Below are 21,053 nucleotides of genomic sequence, written 5' to 3' on the forward strand. Positions count from 1 at the left end.
GCTGTGCAGAAGCTTTTTAGTTTGATGTAGTCCCATGTGTTCATTTTCTCCTTTATTTCTGTTGCCTTAGGTGATGTATCAGTGAAAATTCTGCTCCGTATAATGTCCGAAATTTTGTTGCCTACATTTTCTTCTAGAATTTTTATGGATTCACGGGTCACATTTAAGTCTTTTATCCATTTTGAGTTTATTTTTGTGTATGGTGTAAGTTGATGGTCTAGTTTCATTTTTTTGCATGTAGCTGTCCAATTTTCCCAACACCATTTATTGAAGAGGCTGTCTTTACTCCACTGTATGCTCTTGCCACCTTTGTCAAATATTAATTGAGCATATTGCCTTGGGTCCATTTCTGGGTTTTCAGTTCTGTTCCACTGGTCTATAAGCCTGTTCTTGTGCCAGTACCAGGCTGTTTTGGTTACAGTCGCTTTGTAGTATAACCTGATATCTGGTATTGTGATCCCACCTACTTTGTTCTTCTTTTTCAAGATTGCTGTGGCTATTCGAGGTCTTTTTTGGTTCCATATGAACTTTTGAAGTATTTGTTCTAGTTCTATGAAATATGTCGTTGGTATTTTGATGGGGATTGCATTGAATCTATAGATTGCTTTGGGTAGTATGGACATTTTAATTATGTTAATTCTTCCAATCCATGAACAAGGTATGTGCTTCCACTTTTTTATATCTTCCTCTATTTCTTTTTTCAATGACCTGTAGTTTTCTGCAAATAGGTCCTTTACTTCTTTGGTTAAGTTTATTCCTAGGTATCGTAATTTTTTTGGAGCGATGGTAAATGGGATTGTTTTTTCAGTTTCTCTTTCTGTGAGTTCATCATTGATGTACAAGAATGCCGTCGATTTCTTGACGTTAATTTTGTATCCTGCTACTGTGCCAAATTCATTTATTAAGTCTAATAGATTTTTGATGGAGTCTTTAGGGTTTTCTATGTATAATATCATGTCATCTGCAAATAATGACAGTTTCACTTCCTCCTTTCCAATTTGGATCCCTTTTATTTTTTCTTCATGTCTGATTGCTGTGGCTAAGACTTCCAGTACAATGTTAAATAAGAGTGGCAAAAGTGGACATCCCTGTCTTGTTCCTGTTCTTAATGGAAATGTTTTTAGTTTCTGTCCATTGAGTATGATGTTGGCTGTAGGTCTTTCATATATGGCCTTTATTATGTCGAGATATGATCCCTCTATTCCTACATTGCGGAGCGTTTTTATCAGAAATGGATGCTGGATTTTGTCGAATGCTTTTTCAGCATCTATTGATATGATCATGTGGTTTTTATTCTTCATTTTGTTTATGTGGTGTATCACGTTTATTGATTTGCGAATATTGTACCAGCCTTGCATCCCTGGAATGAATCCCACTTGGTCATGGTGAATAATTTTTTTGATGTATTTCTGGATCCGATTTGCTAATATTTTGTTCAGGATTTTGGCGTCTATGTTCATCAGGGATATTGGCCTGTAGTTTTCTTTCTTCGTAGTGTCTTTTTCTGGTTTTGGAATTAGAATTATGTTGGCTTCATAGAACGTGTTTGGAAGTCTTCCTTCTTCTTGAATTTTTTGAAATAGTTTGAGGAGAATGGGTGTTAGTTCTTTTTTGAATGTTCGGTAAAACTCCCCCGTGAAACCATCTGGGCCTGGGCTTTTGTTTGCTGGGAGAGTCTTGATTACCTCTTCAATTTCCTTAGTTGTTATTGGTCTGTTCAAGTTTTCTATCTCTTCCGGGGATAGTTTTGGGAGACTGTGTGTTTCTAGAAATTTGTCCATTTCGCTTAGATTGTCGAATTTGTTGCCATATAGTTGTTCATAGTAGTTGTTAACGATCTTTTGTATATCCGTGGTGTTGGTTGTTACTTCTCCTCTTTCATTTCTGATTTTGTGTATTTGGGTTCTCTCTCTTTGTTTCTTGGTAAGTCTAGCTAAGGGTCCATCAATCTTGTTTATCTTTTCAAAAAACCAGCTCTTTGTTTCATTGATCCTTTGAATTGTTTTTTTGGTCTCTATGTCATTTATTTCTGCTCTGATCTTTACTATTTCCTTCCTTCTACTTGCTCTGGGGTTTTCTTTTTGTTTGCTTTCTAATTCTTTAAGTTGTGAGGTTAGACAGTCAATTAGAAATTTTTCTTGTTTTTTGAGGTAGACCTGTCGTGCTATGAACTTCCCTCTCAGAACTGCTTTCGCTGCATCCCATAGATTTTGTGTTGTTGTGTGTTCATTTTCATTGGTTTCCAGGAAGTTTTTAATTTCTTCCTTGATCTCCTCGGTGACCCATTCATTGTTTAATAACATGCTATTTAGCCTCCATGTGTTGAAATGTCTTTGCATGTTCTTATTGCAATTGATTTCTAGTTTCATGCCATTGTGATCTGAGAAGATGCTTGATATGATTTCAATCTTCTTGAACTTGTAGAGATTTAGTTTGTGTCCTATCATGTGGTCTATCTTTGAGAATGTCCCATGTGCACTTGAGAAGAATGTGTATTCTGTAGTTTTGGGGTGTAATTCTCTGTAGATATCTATTAAATCCATTTGGTCTAGTGTTTCATTTAGAGTCTCTGTTTCCTTGCTAATTTTTTGCCTAGAGGATCTATCCAGTGCTGTCAACGGGGTGTTGAAGTCCCCTGCTATGATTGTATTGTTGTCGATTTCTCCTTGGAAGTCCTCCAGAAGATTTTTAATATATTTTGGTGCTCCTATATTGGGTGCATATATGTTTATCAAGGTTATATCTTCCTGTTGGATAGATCCTAAGGTGGTGCCTTTTGAGATTTCTTTACTGTAGAGTTACTCTTTTGCTTTTATAAAAAGTAATTTTGGGAGAGAAACTTTGAGACTATACTAATAATCTGTTACACAAAATACTTTTTCTAACCTATTTTAGCATCCATTAATGAGTTTTGACTGAACAGTCATTAGTGTATTTGCCAGTTGGTAATTTTGCATTATGTATTTTATATCACCTGAAATTCTATACTTGGGATTGTGGTGAATTTACTTAGAATCGTATTGTGATGAAATTGAATGAGACTTTTAAATGATCTTCTGGTATCAACCCTGTTGAAAAATCATATGTTATTGGAGGAATGAATCTTCACAAACTCAGAGTTTTTGGAATATTTAAAAGGTTATTAATTGTCATTCTTTAGTCTGGATTATAGCAGTGCTACTTAAAGTTGGTCTATGGATTGTTGCTTATTCACAAATTATTCTTACTATTATTTCTGCTGAGACAAGTTGTGGAAATAAAAATAACTGGTTAGAAATTTTTATTGTAATTTGACTTGTCACAACTTTTTTCTGGTGTTTTATAAAAGTATAGGTCTGCATTTGCCTTCAGGCATGTTCACTGGCATATGTGATGGAGATTTTCTACCTCTCTGTCTTCAGCTTTGCTATTTTATATATATGGAAACTATCTCATCATGCAGCCCAGCATGACAAAGTAATGCCTCTTTTTATGTGAGAAAAACAGAGAATGCTGTGTTCTACATCTTGTGTCCTTAACTTCATCACACAGAGAAGGCACTAATTTTCAGAGAGCTAAGAGAAGGAAAGGAACATAAAACTAATCAGGGTAATTAGCAGTTATAAAGAGGCAAATGAATAAAAGATGCAAGAGAAAAGAGAAATTGTTATGGAGGTGGTTCTATTTGGTTGACCTTGGTGTTGTCAATATATCTAGATCCTGCTTAGTTGATAAATTTCCAATATGCAATGTATACATTAATTATTACTATTGTTGTTATTTTGCCTTATGTAATAGATTCTTTTAATTTGATCATTAAATATTTATTTATTTTTTTTAGGAATACAGGAGTTTCCAGAGAATATAAAAAATTGTAAAGTTTTAACAATTGTGGAGGCCAGTGTAAATCCTATTTCCAAGTAAGTTCTTCTTTGCTGAATTATGTTACTTTTGTGAATTACTGTCAAACTATGAATAGTAGTAGATTATTACAATTATGAAATAGTAATAGAATATTATTTTCTTACTTTATTTTATTTTTTTTTACCCTTAGCCGAGGACATTTTTTGCATTTATCTTCAGATGAAGTGGGAGGGAGAGAGAGGGGACAAGAGAGAGAGAAACATTGATGTGAGAGAAACACATTGACTGGTTGCCACCCACACAACCCCAACTGGGGCCAGGGCCAAACTGCAACTGAGGTACGTACCCTAAGCGGGAACCGAACCCAGGACTCTTGGGTCTGCGGGCCAACGCTCTAACTGCTGAGCAAAACCGGCCAGGGCTATTTTCTGTATTTTAATGAGCATTTAGTATTAATTTTAAATATATATAATAGGTTTGTTTTATATTAAAATGGAGTTTTTAAAATAATCTTTCTAAACCCATATTTTGCAAAGATAAATTTAACATCCAAACAGATAATGCAGGTGTTTTACTCCAAGGGTTCTCAGATAGTTAAGGTCATAAATGAGACTAGAATCCAGGTCTCCACACTCAATATAAGAATGTCTTCACCTGCAAATCAAATGTGTGACACACTCAAACTTTTTTTTGTTGTTGTTAATCCTCACCTGAGGATATTTTCCCGTTGATTTTTAGATAGAGTGGAAGGGAGGGAGGCAAAGTTTGAAAACAGTAAGCTGAAAGGTCAAGAAGGGGAAAGCAACAGAAAAGGAAAAACCATGTGATTGATTATACCATAAACCAGAGATCATATATATTCTTTTATGATGGTAATGGCTATAAATACAACAGTTTCCTGGTGCCAGAGCAGTTAAATTTGCCAAAATGAAATGGTGGAGCAAAAGATGAATAGGGTGAAACATAAGCTAATATAGCTAAAGTTGAAAGTTGAAACTAGCTTTCACATATTATAATAATGTATTTAATGAGTTTTTCTGAGCATACATTTCTTTACTTATTGTGGAAGATGGAGGAATGTGACATACGGGAGAAAGAAGATGAGTCAAAGACTGATGTATCTTATTGCAAGAAAATGTTGTACTTGATGAAATCCAGGACAAATGTGTTAAGATTGCTTTATCTGCATCTGAAAAGAATGCTCTATCATCAGGTTCTAGATCTGTGATTTCTTCTGTAAGTCAGAGGGAGTACAAGTAAAGCTAATACTTATAGGTTCTGATAGGGCCTTAAAATGTCATTCAGCTTTTTATATTATTTCTCTTTTGTGATCATTAGAAAATTATACAATCTTTATTTGATTATTTCAGGGCTGGATGTTGAAACCGAAAATAATCTAAACCGGTAGTTCTCAAATGGGGATGATTTTGTCTTCAAGATTTATTTGGTAAATTCAGGAGACATTTTTGGTTTTTACAGCCTGTGGTGGTGGGCAGTGCCCCTCTACTAGTGGGTAGAGGCCAGGGTTGCTGCTAAATATCTAACAGTGCAAAAGATAGCCTCCTCAGAACAAGGAATTATCCAGCCTCAACAGCCAATACTGTCAAGGTTTAGAATTCCTTATCTAGTCATTTGGAAAATTAAGGAGAATTTTAGGAGTGCCGGCAGATATTATAATTACATCATAAATTCTATGTATTGTGGTCATTTATAGTTGACAATTTTGTACAGATTTTATCTTTGAGACAAATACTGCTTCACTACCTTTTTAAGGAGAGATAAAGATATAAATATTAAATCAGGTAAGTTACTACAAAAGGCAAATTTCAATTTCAGGATCACTCATAAAAGTAAAGAGGTGACTATTACCTAAGAACGTGTGTTGGTTAGACAGATTCTTAGATTTTAATAAGAGATGAAATTGTTATGTGAATTTAATTTAAATTCTGGTATATTTTATACAGGCTTCCAGATGGATTTTCTCAGCTGTTAAACCTAACCCAGTTATATCTGAATGATGCTTTTCTTGAGTTTTTGCCAGCTAATTTTGGCAGGTAAATTATGGTTTCTTCTAAAACCTTTTCTTGTTAGCTCCTGTAAAATTTATAAAACTACAAGTTGCTTTAGTTATACTATTCATTAGTTTCATGGGCTCTCCTTTTGTATTTCCTTGCTTTGTGGTTTTTATTATTTCTTCAGAACTTATTTTGACTTTGAATTATTTTTTCAAGTAAACAATAAGCAGTGAAAATTTAAAAGGAAAAATAATGAAAGACTTGAATTGATTTTTAAAATATGCAAAAAATAGAATTTAAATGGGAGTACTTTCTATATATTTTAAATAAGTAATGCTTTATTCTTAGCATTTATCACATTTGAAATTATCTAAGTACTGGTTTATCTGTCTCCTCCACTAGAATCAAAATCTGGAGAAAAGAAAATGTGTTTCTGGGTTCCACCACACTGCTCCCCCTACCCCATCCCCAATTTCCGAACATTTCTAGTCTTGTTATAGTACCTGAATAACTTTTTAAATGAAAAGAATGCTAAGTATCAAATTATTATAATTTTTAAGTTAATTGCTAGAGAAGTTTCTACAATGTTGTGTGTCAAATACATTTCTTTTTTAAAAATTTTTTTATTTATTAATTTGTTTTTGTTACAGATGTTTCTCATTTTTCCCTCATTGACACCCTCCCCCCACCCCACCCCCACCCCATCCCCAGCTTTGTTGTCTATGTTCATTGGTCATGCATACATGCATATAAGTTCTGTGGTTTATCTCTTCCCCCACAAACCCCCCCTTCCTCTGATGCTTGTCAGTCTGTACCCCACCTCTATGTCTCTGGGTTACTTTTGTTCAGCAGTTTGTTTAGTTCATTATATTCCACAAATAAGTGAGATCATGTGATATCTGCCTTTCTCTACTTGGCTTGTTTCACTTAGCATAATACTCTCCAATAAAATAAAAAGTGGTCCTTCCCAGCTGGTGTGGCTCAGTGGTTGAGCGTCGACCCATGCACCAAGAGGTCACTGGTTCGATTCCCGGTCCGGGCACATGCCCAAGTTGTGGGCCCAATCCCTTGTGGGGGGCATGCAAGAGGCAGCCAGTTGATGTTCTCTCTCATCCATGTTTCTGTCTCTCTCTCTGTCTCCCTTCCTCTCTCTCTCTCTAAAGTCAATAAATAAATAAAAAAGTAGTACTATTGCCAGATACAGAACAGGAATCTGCCAAGTAGACAACCTTTATAAACATACACAAACATGTATGTATATATGTATGTATATAAATATATAAAACATGATAATGCAGCTCCCACAAGATAGTCATTGGGCTGCAACAATGTCCAGAATTCTTTTTCTTTATTGAAATATAATGGACATTATACTAGTTTCAAATACACAACATAATGATTTCATCTTTGTATATGTTACAGAATGGTCACCATAGTAAGTTTAGTTAATATTCATCACTGTAGAGTCACACACTTTTTCTTGTGATGAGACTTTTGAAGATCTATTCTATTTACAATGTTCAAATATACAATACAGTAATTATTAAATATAGTCAACATGCTGTACATTACATACCATGACTTACTTATTTTATAGCTGGAAGTTTATACCTTTTTATTACCTTCACCCATTTAACCCACTCACCCTTCACACATACCCACAGCAACCACCACTCAGTCTGTCCTCTGTATCTGTGAGATTAGAGGTTTGGGATTTTATTTTATTTTTTTTAAGTTTCCACATATAAGTGAGATCATATGATATTTGTCTTTAATTCTAGAGTATGACATTAACTTGTTAATTAAATTCTTTGTCTTTGTTATACATCTTAATTTATTTTCTTTGTTTTGCAGATTAACTAAACTCCAGATATTAGAACTTAGAGAAAATCAGTTGAAAATGTTGCCAAAGTAAGTAAAGGTGGTATGCTTTCTTTTTTTTTTTTTTTTTGGTACGTGCCCCTAGTGGGAACCAAACTTGGGACTCTCTGGTCCACAGGCCAATGCTCCAACCGCTGAGCCAGACCAGCCAGGGCAAGGTGCTATGCTTTCTAAAGTTTAGTTTAGAATTTTAAATTCTTAAGTCTTTAGAGAAATGTTAACTTTTTAATATCTGAATTATGAGTGCAAATTATTTTAAAAGACACATTTGTGGTAATCATATTTAAATTTGTGTGTTCAATATAAAAATCTGTGCATCACCCTGGCTGGTTTGGCTCAGCAGTTAGAGCATTGGCCCGTGGACCAAAGTGTCACGAGTTCAATTCTGGTCAAGGGCACGTACCTTGGTTGTGGTTGGTCTCCAGCCCTGGTCAGGGTCGTGCAGGAGGCAACCAATTGGTGTCTCTCTCACATCGGTGTTTCTCTTCTCTCTCTCTCTACCCCTACCTCCCACTCTATCAGAAAATAAATGTAAAAATACCCTCGGGTGAGGATTAAAAAAAATGTATTCATCTGTATTTGGCATTTGATAGTGATTTCACAGTCTCTGGAATTCAGTCTTGTGTGACTAAAGTCAAAACAATAAGTATGTGAAACCCACTTAAGTCCCAAATAAAGGTCCCAGTTCACATACTAGAATTCTTACATATTACTCACTAGAGAGATCCACTGGGTCTGCATGTGAAGTCGGATGACTATACTAGTTCTAAGGGCTCCTCTGATTTTCTAGTCTGTTGTAAATTAGCAATAGAGTGGAGGGCCCCCTGCTGGTAAGCTAACATTAAGAAGAGATGGCCGGCCAAGAGCAAATGAAACTAAAACAGATCTATATAAACTCACAATACACTGTGTAGTATGTGTTCCTTTGTTGCAGAGATGTCTTAAAACACCCTGAATTCATTGCTATATTTTTCTGTTTAGGCATTGGCAAACTGTAGTCTGTGGTTAAGTGTGGCCCATTGCCTACTTTTGTAAATAAAGGTTCATTGGAACCACATTCCTTTATTTACATACTATTTATGGCTACTTTTGCTCTACAGTGGTGGGGTGGAGTAGACGTGACAGAAATTACATGCAAGACTAAAATATTTACTATCTGGCACTTCTTAGAAAATTTTCTATTGAAAATCTTTTTATAATTTGTTTGTCAAGAGTTCATTGTTATCTCTTCAGGGAAGTAATCTTCAGTTCCCCAGGAGCTAGTTCTGTTTAATAGACTTCTGGGCATCTTGTTTATATCTGACCACACTAGTCCAATTTTTTTAAATACATTTCCCTTCCTTCTTACCTGACCAACATATGTAACATGCACACATGTACTTGTATTTTCCCTCTTCCCCCCCATGACTGTAATCTTTGAGGGCAAAGAACATACCTAGTTTCCCCAAGAGACTTCATGTATTAGCTCAGTACAGGAATGATTGGAGTTTATAGTGATAGTTTGAGTATAAATTAAAGTGGGAATTATGATCCATATTAAAATTCAAAAAGGTTGAAATCTTTTACATATTTGGTATTGGCGTTGATGTATCCTTAACTCAGAACTTGACTGTATTCTAAGAGGTTTGGATAATCAAGATGTAATTGTTTACTAAGATAACCAACAATTAATATGATTTATCTGATTATGATTATATGGAATTCACTTATTTTTAACTCAACTTTAAATTTGAAAATATAATTTCCTGCTTTCTTTTTAAGACATGATTAAAACTTTTGAGGCATCACAAACTATAAAGTCAAGTGCATTCATGCCTTGTGAGTGAAACTTTTTCATGGTCAAAGATTAGAGCAGTGGGATGTGTCGTTAAGTGCAATTTAATACCATCTTAGTATTGGAGGGCACAGGACCAAGAACACAAAGGATGTACATTTTTCCTTTGAGACAGGGGAAGATAAGATAAAAATGAGTTAAATACAAAAGAATTTTAGAGGTTAACAGGAGGAAATTTGAGGGATGTTGTTTCTACTTTCTCCTTGAAGCTGGATCTTAAATGAAAAGACTTAAGATGAAATAAAAATGAAATTGTGTGTCTTAGGTAGATTTTTGAGTGTAAGAGTGGGACCAGAGTTACCAGTGTTAGCTACAACAAGTTAAGATTGAGATGCTTTTAGGACTTTTACACTATATTTTCTTTTATTTTTAATTCCATATAGATGTCATTCACATTTCCCTAAATCAGTTTTAAACCACTTTCTAAGGATGTAATCTGTAATTGAATTTTTGTAATGCACTACTGCTTTTCTTGTATCCTCTTGGAACTTTTTCTTGTTGATATAGTGTTTAATTGCTACATGTGAATTTTCTGTTATCTTGTCACAGCTCCTCTTTACTTTTCTGAAATATCCACCTGATTCGGCATTATGGACATAGTAATGAAATATCATAGCTTCTAATCTTTCTTGAGAAAGATCCTGGAAACACCTTTTACTTTGTTATGAAGCAGACTAGAACTGACTTACAGGTTTTCTGGACAAAGACAGATAAGAGTAAGGGAAGTAGAGTTATAATATTTCATAGTACCTGAGAACAGACACTCAAGAAATTGAAGTTAAATGAAGCAGTTTTGAGAAAAATTTGGTTTTGTGAAATGAATTAAATTAGAATTGATGGAATGGCATATTTAAAATGGAAGGTTTGGGGAAAATTAGATTTCTCTAATGTCAGGTTCATAACATAGTGGCATTACAGTTATATGTGTTTTATATATATATATTTTTTTTTTCACTAAAAAACCAGAGAAACATTTGTTAGTTTTATTTTACTTAATAGTTCTAATATGTTAAATTTCCAGAGATGACAGAATTGTACATGTACACAGCATTCATTATCTTTTATACTATCTTTTTACTGTAATTTTTCTATGTTTAGATATACAGATACCATTGTGCTACAGCTACCTACAGTATTCAGACAGTAACATGCTGTTACTGTCTGGGAGCAGTGGGCTGTACCACAGAGCCTATGTGTGTAGTAGGCTGAACTATCTAGATTTGTATAGGAATACTCGGTGATGTTCGTACAGCAACAGAATCACCTAACGACACATTTCTCAGAACGTATCCTCATCATTAAGCGAGGCACAATTATATGAGGACTTCTTTTCTTAGAAAATTATCTTTATTTTGTCAGCATTACACTAGACATTACTTAACAATGTGTTAACACTATTAACTTGAAAGCTTCCATGTAATTGATATTTCTGTATACTTAATTCTTTATTAATCCATTGTGCACAGAACCATGAATAGACTGACCCAGCTGGAAAGATTGGACTTGGGAAGTAATGAATTTACAGAAGTGGTAAGTTCTCACCAATCTCACTGTCCATAAGAACAAAATGTGAAAACAATGTAGTCTCTGTACTTTTAAGTATAAATTTGAGTAAAGATACATACACATTTTTGAGAGACAAGATATGAAAGTACTTAGGGAAAATTAACTAGATAGAAACATCTGATAAGAGTGAGGGTAAAATGTAAAATTAATGAGAAACCCATGCAAAAACATAACCAAAAGTTTTTAGGCATAGAGAGTAAAAAATTTGAGAGATTATAAGGGAAAAACAAAGTTTTATTAGACTAGAATGCATCAGGAAAAGTACTACTACTGGTAAAAATAATTCCCAGGGGTATCACTTAGGAATTTATTCAATGATAAAACACTTCTCTTTAAGAATTTTACTTAATAGGTAAAGGGAAAATACTGAGTGAAACAACTATTACTGTTGAGTTGGTAGTGAGATCTCTGGATTATGCTTTTGCTTTGTATGCAGAATGTACTATGATGCTGAGTGGAAAGGAAAGGATTATATAAGCAGTTTTTTGGCTTTCATCATTTCTCCAGGAGAACTCAGAAAATAAACTAGATATATTTTTAAAGAAATTATTAAACTGGCCCTGGCCATTTTGGCTCAGCGGTTAGAGCTTTGGCCTCCGGACCATAGAGTCTTGGGTTCGGTTCCTGCTAAGGGCACGTACCTAGGTTGCCATTTGTCCCTGGCCCTGGTTGGGGTTGTATGGGTGGCGACCAGTCAGTGTGTCTCTCTCACATTGATGTTTCTCTCTCTCTCTTCCTCCCTCTGTATCTCTCCCTCCCACTGTATCTGAAAATAAATGCAAACATGTCCTGGAGTGAGGATTTAAAAAAAAAAAAGTTATTAACCTGAATGTCATCATTATTAAAAATTTTTACATTATGTCTGCAAAGTTTTTTTTTTAATTATGGTAGATTTCAAATTACAGTGTTGAGAACAAGAATTTTTCAGCACCGTCAGCTTCACAATAGCCCTGTGGATATTGTATTGTACATTTGCTCACTAAATACAGTCACCTTTTTAGCTGAAGTCAGTTGAGGAGCATGATGGTTTTGGGTACCTCTTTTTTTTTTAATATATAAAATACTCTTTTTTACATTCTTCATTATAGTTTAATTGAAGATGGTTTATGATTGGTTTTATTGTGTGTTGTGATATGCTTCCTAAATTATCTAGGTATTGTACTCTCTCAATGTTTTATATGTATTAATCTACTTACATATTAACTGTTTGAAAATTTGTAATTGTTAAGAATGAACAATTTTCTGCCTTCCCCTTCCTTTCTCTCTTTTTCCCTCCTTCCCCCTTCCTCTCTCTCTAAAAATCAATAAAAACATATCCTCGGGTGAGGATTAAAAATAATAATAAAATAACAGAATACACTTATGTGATTATGCCTTGGTTTATGTACCTTTTCCTTATTACTGGACATTTAAGATATATGTTGCCCTGTTTCTTTTTTTTGTCTCTGTTTTTCTTAAAAACCTTCATCTTTATGCAGGTAATGATTGATAGTATCGTTTTATTGTACTCTTGAAAGCAATGCCCTTATTTTTATTCCTTTATTAATTGTATAAATACTTATATCTATTATGTATCTATTATGTAATCAATAGCTGAAATGAATTTTATTCAGTCTACTGTTAGAGAATGTCTGTCTTTGTGTTCTCCTGTAGTAATATTACTATTAATTGTAATATAGTGAAAAGACCTGACTCTGGGCTATGGTTTATTCCCCCTCAATTTTTTTTTAAACTGAAAGTTACCATTAGAAATTTCCAGGGCCTTTTTTTTTTTTGGCCAAATAAAGACATTCAAGTGAATAATTGGATTTGCCTCCTCTTCCTTCTAATCTAAACAGCCTGAGGTACTTGAGCAACTAAGTGGATTGAAAGAATTTTGGATGGATGGTAATAGACTGACTTTTATTCCAGGGGTATGTATATCAAATTTTAAGTTGTTTTCCTTACTGCTCTGCATCCTTTGCAGTTTATGAATTGCACATTTTCAGGTTACTTTTATTTAGTGGAAAAAAAAATGGATGTTTATTTAATTCTTAATAGTATTAAATAGTTATAAATAAATTATACTTTTTTTGCTGTTAACATGTGCTTGATTAAAATCAGAAATTTTTCGTAATAAACTTTTGTAAAATAATCTCTTTTTAATACCATGGAGGGTGTCCTTCCCTGTGGTTGCAATTGACTTTGTAATCTAATTCACTTTGCCCATGGAACTATTCAAGAAAGAGATTATCCATGTAATTTCTGTCTTATCAACTGACATTTTGTTCATTCCCATATCTCAAGCATAAGAATCCCTGTATGTGCCATCTCCCTAGCCAATAATGGACAGCTGAGTTCCCAAAGAAAAGTGTATGTTCATTCTCACTCTGCTGAGCTAAAATTAGTAGGCGCTCTTAACTTTATTACTGTATACATTACTAATGGTATTTTTTTAATGTATAAATTTTCTCACATAAAGTATTTAATTATAAATTATAATTTGATGTTAGGTCCATTACCTAAATGTTTTATAGATTACTTACTGTTGATAGAGTCATTAGATTTTCTCTTTTTACTTATAGTTTATGGGTAGTTTGAAACAGCTCACATATTTGGATGTTTCTAAAAATAATATTGAAATAGTTGAAGAAGGAATTTCAGCATGTGAAAACCTTCAAGACCTCCTATTATCAAGCAATTCACTTCAACAACTGCCTGAGACTATTGGTTTGTATTGCTTTTTATTCATGTAATCAATATTTAATGTTGTGAAATCTGAGAAATTAAGTTTTTGCCATTGCTTGATTTGTTGAGATAATTTTACTGTACTACTAAAGTCAGATATCTTGCTTGGATTTTTTCCTGATTATTTCAGTTATACATGTATTCCTTTGTTGACATTACTGTATTTTTCTTTAAGAAAATGTCATTTTTGTTACTGTTAATACAATTTAATTCTTTTCAAAAAGAGGTTAATTGATCTCAACTTTAATTCTTGATCATAGTCCTTAATCTGATAACTTTTTCAGTCTTACTTCATTTTAGACTCACAGGCAAGAAAGACCAGTTTAGCAAATTCTATGAGAGTCTGCATTTATTTGTCTAGTTGCTTGTCTGATGATAGAACAACGAAATTTATTTATTTTGATTAAAGAACCAAAAAGTTAAATCTTGGCTTTTTCATGCTGTTTAATATAAAAACCAAAAAGGATTTTTACATATTTTTCAATTGAACTACTTAGTTGTTTTAGTTCAGGTTACATTTTGCAAATTCCATAATTTATTCTGCATGTTTAATTTTAAATTAAGCTCATATTATTGTTTAAGTATTTAGTATACATAGAATAGTTGTTACACACCTATGAAAGCTACCTTAATACTACCAATTTTTTAATTCATTAATACTACAAGTTTGTATTACATGTTGTTACTGTGCCATGGCATTGTTTTTAGGAGGAGGACCTCAGTGGTGAGCAAAGTAAACAAAAGGTCCTTTATTCTTATGACACTTTCATTTCAGTTGGGGTTTAATAGGTAAATATACAGTAATGTTAAGAAGTGGTATGTAGGTAAAAATTGAAAATATAGGGTAAGGAAATAGAGAGTGATTTGTGTGGTATCTCCAGGTTGATTAAGGAAATTCTTTTTTTTTTTTTTTTTTTTTATCCTCACCTGAGGACATTTTTCGATATTTTGTTCAGATAGAGAGAGAGGGGGAGAGAGAGAGAGAAACATCGACGTGAGAGCGACACATCGAGTGGTTGCCACCCACACGACCCAACCAGGGCTGGGGACAAACTGCAACCAAGGTACGTGCCCTTAGCGGGAACCGAACCCGGGTCTCTCCGGACCGCAGGCCAACACTCTAACCGCTGAGCCAAACCGGCCAGGGCTCTTTTTCTTTTTTTTAAAGGCTCATACCCTGAGGGGAACAAATCAGATGACTTGGTTTATTTATTTATTTATTTTTGGTACATGCCCCTAGCGGGAACCGAACCTGGGACTTTGGTCCACTGGCTGACGCTCCAACCACTGAGCCAAACCGGCTGGGGTGATTAAGGAAATTCTTTATGATTAATGTCAAATGTCATTTGTGCTCACATTGACTGTTCGATTGACTTGCTTCTAGTTCAAACTGGAAAACTGTATTATTTCTTCCCTTAACAGGTTCATTGAAGAATGTAACAACTCTTAAAATAGATGAAAATCAATTAATGTATCTACCAGACTCTGTTGGAGGGTAAGATTTTTTGTGATTAATAGAACTAGAAGACTTTACGTTCAGTTCAGCATGCCATATATAGTTTCATATAATCGCATAAGTAGCATCTAAAGGAGATTCCATAAACATTTAAATAAGCAATTGATTACAGGTTGATTAACTTATAATAAAGATAAACCGATTTTTTATTGGTGAATTTTAGTGAGAGAGAATTTTTGGGTTTTTTTTTGTTTGTTTGTTTTCTTTATTGATTTTAGAGAGAGAGGAAGGAAGAGGGAGAGAGAAACAGAAACATCAATGAGAGAGAACATCCACTGGCTGCCTCCTGCATGCCCTGCACTGGGGACCAGGCCCACAACCTGGGCATGTACCCTGACTGGGAATCGAACTGGTGACCTCTTGGTGCATGGGTTGAAACTCAACCACTGTGTCACACCAGCTGGGCTAGAGTTTTGATAGTTTTGTTAAAGTCAAGTTCAAAAGTTCCTGTGTTCTTAAGTTTTGGATTATATATAAAATTTTTTTTTAATGCATGTTTTCTTTTTTAATTAAAGGTTAGTATCAGTAGAAGAACTGGATTGTAGCTTCAATGAAATTGAAGCTTTGCCTTCATCTATTGGGCAGCTTACTAATATAAGAACCTTTGCTGCAGATCATAATTACTTACAACAGTTACCACCGGAGGTATTGTATTTTAAATTTCTTTTGAATTTTCAATTTTTCTGATTATTTATTTAGTTACCTAGTGTGGTTTTATTTATTTTCTTTCAGAAATAATTATGTAACTAAGTTATTTTCTGAAGAATAATGAGCTATATTGATTTACAGCAGATACCTACTTTTCTTTATACGTGAAAATTAATAATTAAAAAGGGAAAATATAATTTCCTTTTATAAATGAGAGTATTTTTCATAACTTTTGTGTCTGTTTAGCAGTAGGCTAAATTTCTGATCCCCAGTTTTATGTTTCTGTTTTCAGATTGGCAGCTGGAAAAATATAACTGTGCTGTTTCTCCATTCCAATAAACTTGAGACACTTCCAGAGGAAATGGGTGATATGCAAAAATTAAAAGTCATTAATTTAAGTGACAATAGGTTTGTAATAATGTATTCATTAGTTGTTTATAGAAGACATTGATAGGATAAAATTAAAGTTTCATTATATGTGATAGAAAATCTAATACATGTTCTTTTCATGTATATTTTTAAATTTTTATCTGAAGTAATCTAATTTTACCTGATATTAATTATCATACTGTTGTTATTTATCATTGTTCATTTTGTGTTGACTTTAGCTATGCAACCTTTATTGTCTCTTTTATAGCAACCTTTTTTATTCCTAAAGTCAGTCTTCACCTTAACACTGCTGTTGAACAAAGCAGTTTTTTATTTTTTTAAATATATATTAATTTTTTTTTCTTTATTGATGTTAGAGACAGAGAGGAAGGGAGAGAGAGAGAGAAACATCGATGAGAGAGAACATCAGTTGACCACCTCCTGCATGCCCCTCGCTGGGGATCAGCCCAGCCCACAAACGGAAAGTGCCCTGAACGGGAATCAGACCGGTGACCTCTTGGTGCATGGGTCGATGCTCAACCACTGAGCCACACCGGCAGGGCGGCAGGGCGAACAAAGCAGTTTTTTTGTTTTTTATCCTCACCCAAGGACATTTTTTGCATTTATCTTCAGATAGAGTGGAAGGGCGGGGGGGAGAGAGAGAGAGAGAGAGAAACATCGATGTGAGAGAGACACATCGACTAGCTGCCACCCACACGACCCCAACCCGGGCCAGGGACAAACTGCAACTGAGGTATGTGCCCTTAGCGGGAACTGAACCCAGGACTCTAGTCTGCAGGCCAACTTTCTAACTGCTGAGCCAAACCGGCCAGGGAGCAAAGCAGTTTTTAATGTAATCTGCTCTGTGTATTTTTCTGAGCAAAGATGTGATTATACACCCATTTTATAGTTTGGACAACATAGCCATGGTATAGAACAAATAGATCACTTGGGTTGTTAAATTGTAACAATGTTAAGGTAAGAACAGATTGTCATTAAAGGTAAAGATAGAATACAGAAGTCTCCCCTTTTTCATGATTTCACTTTTTTTAGTTTCAGTTGCTTGTGGTCAATTGTAGTTCAAAATATTTAATGGAAAAATTCCAGAAATAATTCATAAGTTTAAAATTGTGTACTGTTCTGAGTAGCTTGGTGAAATCTCTCGCTATCTCACACTGAGCGTGAATTGTCCATTTATCCAGGATATTCACACTACATGTGCGGTATATCTGCCCTATTAATCACTTAGTAGTCCTCTTGTTATCAGATCAACTCTCACCATCTCACAGTGTTTGTGTTCATGTAACCCTTATTTTACTTAATAATGGCACCAAAGCACAAAAATAGTAATGCTGGCAATTAGGGTATGCCAAAAAGAAGCCATAAAGTGCTTTTTTAAAAGGGAAAGGTATATATGTACTGGGGGATCGAATATATATATAGGATTTGGTGCTATCCTTGCCTTCAGGCATTTACTGGGTGAGTTTTGTAACTTACCCTCTGTGGATAAGGGGGAACTACTGTAATGATAAAATAGTGTTTATAGAGCATTTTTACATTTTTCATAGTATCTGAAGTATTCAAAACAGTCCTATGAAATAGGGTAATAGTTATTCCCCTTTTGTAGAGAAAATGAAGACTCAGATTTAAGGTGACTTACATAACTTATAAAGTAGAGCTTTAATGGAAACCCTGTTTTCTGACTAGATATGATATTGTGATTTCCATTTTATTTTATTTTTTTTTATTTTTATTTTTTAATCCTCATCCGAGGACATTTTTCCATTTTTTGTACAGACAGTGTGGGAGGGAGAGAGAGGAAGAGAGTGAGAGGGAAACATCGATGTGAAAGGGACACATCGAGTGGTTGCCACCCGCACGACCAACCAGGGCTGGGGACAAACTGCAACCGAGGTATATGCCCTTAACGGGAACCGAACCCGGTCTCTCCGGACCGCAGGCGGACGCTCTAACCGCTGAGCCAAACCGGCCAGGGCTCCATTTTATTTTAAAAGAACCACTGCCTTAAAATTTTTTTTTTAATCCTTGGTTTGGCCCGTACATTGTACCCTAAAACTAGAGCCCTAGGTTCCAATAAGTTGCCTTGAAATATAAGTATAAAAGAGTAGATAAGTGTAAGACAGAAGGTTTAAGTAGACATTCTATTTTAAATAGGATTGTATTCTGATTTAGCATTCTGAGTATTTCTATTACTTTGTTTTTACTCATTATGTTAAAATAGTCTCCTTGAGTATATAAGTGCGAACTCACAATGAAATATAGATTAGTGCAGTTTTTACAACAAACTCATTATGATTGCTTCCTATAACAGTTTGTTCTAAGTACAAATAAAATATCAAAAGCAATTTTATGAAAGATTTATTCATGTATTCTTATGTTTTCATTGAGGTAGGGATAGTTAATATTTTTTCTTATAATATTTTTTGAGGTTATTGGATTATGCATTTTTCTCCAGGCCAAATGGACTCTGCTGAAGAATTATATCTTAAAAACTAATTCTTATAAAACTGATTAATACCTTATTTTATATCCTATTCAAAGACCTATATTGGGTTTTTTCCTGAATTAACAATTTTTCTCCTATTTTCATGTGCAATAACATAACATTCGATTTGCTCTTTTAACATTTCTCATTTTAAAGTTTAAATTTTGTATATTTTCTAACAGGTTAAAGAATTTACCCTTTAGCTTTACGAAGCTACAGCAATTGACTGCGATGTGGCTCTCAGATAATCAGGTGGGCATTATGATTTTGTAAATTATTGAAGTTCCAATTGTGCTACACAAGTATTCATTCTAATTTATATAGGATTATTTGAGAGCAGTTATACTGGTGAATATATGTAAAAATGTATTATGTATAAAGAGAGTTTTTGAAAATATTTACATATAATTTTTGTGAAATGTGTAGATTTATAAACAGTAAATCCTGTTGTCTAATTTCTGCTAAATCTGTAAAAAAAAATAGATGAGGAAGTAAGACATAAGACTCTCTAACTTTTTAGTTTTTATAATGATTCTGTATGGCATATATTTGTAGAAATTTGATAAGTTAAATTCTAATAAAGCACTTTCACATACCTTAAGGAAGTGTTTCTAAAAGATTAAGAGTTATACCTTGGGCTTATCTTTATTGCACAACATTTATTGAAAGCTTACTGTAGGCCATGAACTGCTTTGGGAATTGGGGATATATTGGGGAAGCACACAGATTCTTCTTACATTCTTATTGAGTTTACATTCTTATGGGAGACAGAGACAACAAGTATCTAATGTTTCAGAGCTAAAAAAAAAAGCTTAATGGGCATTAGAGAAGTAGCTGTGATGAATATACTATTTGCTTATCTTTCTCATAAATTAAGGTTTAATATTTGACTTCCAGCAATGCCTTGTAATAATTTTTCTAAATCTATATTTTTCCAAGGTTTGGATACACTAGTCTCACAAGATATTTATAAGTTCAATAGTACCATTTGCTTCGGGGACTGTATTATGTCTGTCTTTTGGGTTATATTAATAACCCTGTCTATACTACAGTCAAGACAACTATTTGTCTGAATTTCAAGATTCTCCAAACTTCTTAACTAAGGACCCCTTTCCACCTAACTCTTATTAATACTCTAAAAGTCTTAAGTTGATGTTGATCCAAACTTATGAATCAGACTGTAATATTTGTTTGCAAATTAGGGAAGGAAACATTAAAATGATGATACCATTGCTTTTATTAGAACTTGAACACGAGTAATTAATGCATCTATTAAATGTGTCGTTTCCTATATTTGGAACTCTTAATTCTCTCATCTTTCTTAATTGAATATTTACATTTGAAACTGATTTGAAATTTTGCAGCCTGGACTCACAAAATATTTTAATACAAAGTGGTAAAAAACTTGGTTAGGAGTAGGCTTCAGGATCAAAGAAAGGAAGCATAACTTAGAGATCTCAAGGCTGGTTTCCCAGAGGAGGAGATGCGTGCAATGCTTAAGTAGTTCTCAAAAGAGTTAGCTACAGGATTTAAACAAAGAAAGGGAAAGGGTGTTCAGGTTAGAAGGAATATCATGAGCTTAAGTACTTACCAGTGAAATCAGTCTGGTATGTTTGGTAACTCCACAAGTGGTTCATTGTGACTAGAGCATAACCTATTAGATGGAAGAATAGGAAATGAAGTCAGGGAGGTAGTGACTCGGTCATAGAGGATTTTGTATACCATACAAAGGAACTTACGTTATATTTTAAGAATGGTAAGTAGCCCAGCCAGTGTGGCTCAGTGGTTGAGCTTCGACCCATGCACCAAGTTCAATTCCTGGTCAGGGCACATGCCCAGGTTGTTGGCCTGATCCCCATAGAGGGGCATGCAGGAGGTGGCCAGTCGATGTTCTCTCTCATCGATGTTTCTCTCTCTCCTTTTCCCTTCCTCTCTCTCAAATCAATAAAGGAAAAAAATTAAAAAAAAAAAGATAAGTAGATTTTTTTCTTGCATGTCAACTCTAATAAATAAATAAGTGACTTCTGAAAGATTGTTTGAAGGATTCTGAAGCTACGTTCAGGCTCAGTTGAAAATTGCTGTGATTAGGGTGGCTATGTAATTTATTGTCCATACTAGGCTAGGACACTTTTTTTTTTGTCTGCCTTT

General features: G+C 34.2%; 1 protein-coding gene across 19 annotated transcripts in view; it reads left to right on the forward strand.

The window, feature by feature from the left end:
- Positions 1 to 21,053, forward strand: part of ERBIN (erbb2 interacting protein) — a 130,158-nt gene that overhangs the window by 60,773 nt on the left and 48,332 nt on the right. For 18 of the 19 annotated variants that reach the window (XM_036279828.1, XM_036279827.1, XM_036279824.1 and 15 more), the window contains 10 exons: positions 3,821 to 3,899; positions 5,808 to 5,897; positions 7,713 to 7,769; positions 11,040 to 11,103; positions 12,978 to 13,052; positions 13,704 to 13,848; positions 15,289 to 15,361; positions 15,898 to 16,027; positions 16,323 to 16,438; positions 19,088 to 19,157. In XM_036279828.1, the coding sequence (XP_036135721.1) occupies positions 3,821 to 3,899; positions 5,808 to 5,897; positions 7,713 to 7,769; positions 11,040 to 11,103; positions 12,978 to 13,052; positions 13,704 to 13,848; positions 15,289 to 15,361; positions 15,898 to 16,027; positions 16,323 to 16,438; positions 19,088 to 19,157 (899 nt within the window). Of the gene's footprint in view, positions 1 to 3,820; positions 3,900 to 5,249; positions 5,291 to 5,807; positions 5,898 to 7,712; positions 7,770 to 11,039; positions 11,104 to 12,977; positions 13,053 to 13,703; positions 13,849 to 15,288; positions 15,362 to 15,897; positions 16,028 to 16,322; positions 16,439 to 19,087; positions 19,158 to 21,053 lie in introns of those variants that run through there. The other variant, XM_036279838.1, reaches the window with a different exon arrangement.

The sequence above is a fragment of the Molossus molossus genome, unplaced genomic scaffold (genome assembly GCF_014108415.1).
Source record: "Molossus molossus isolate mMolMol1 unplaced genomic scaffold, mMolMol1.p scaffold_m16_p_3, whole genome shotgun sequence".
Classification (NCBI taxonomy): Eukaryota; Metazoa; Chordata; class Mammalia; order Chiroptera; family Molossidae; genus Molossus; species Molossus molossus.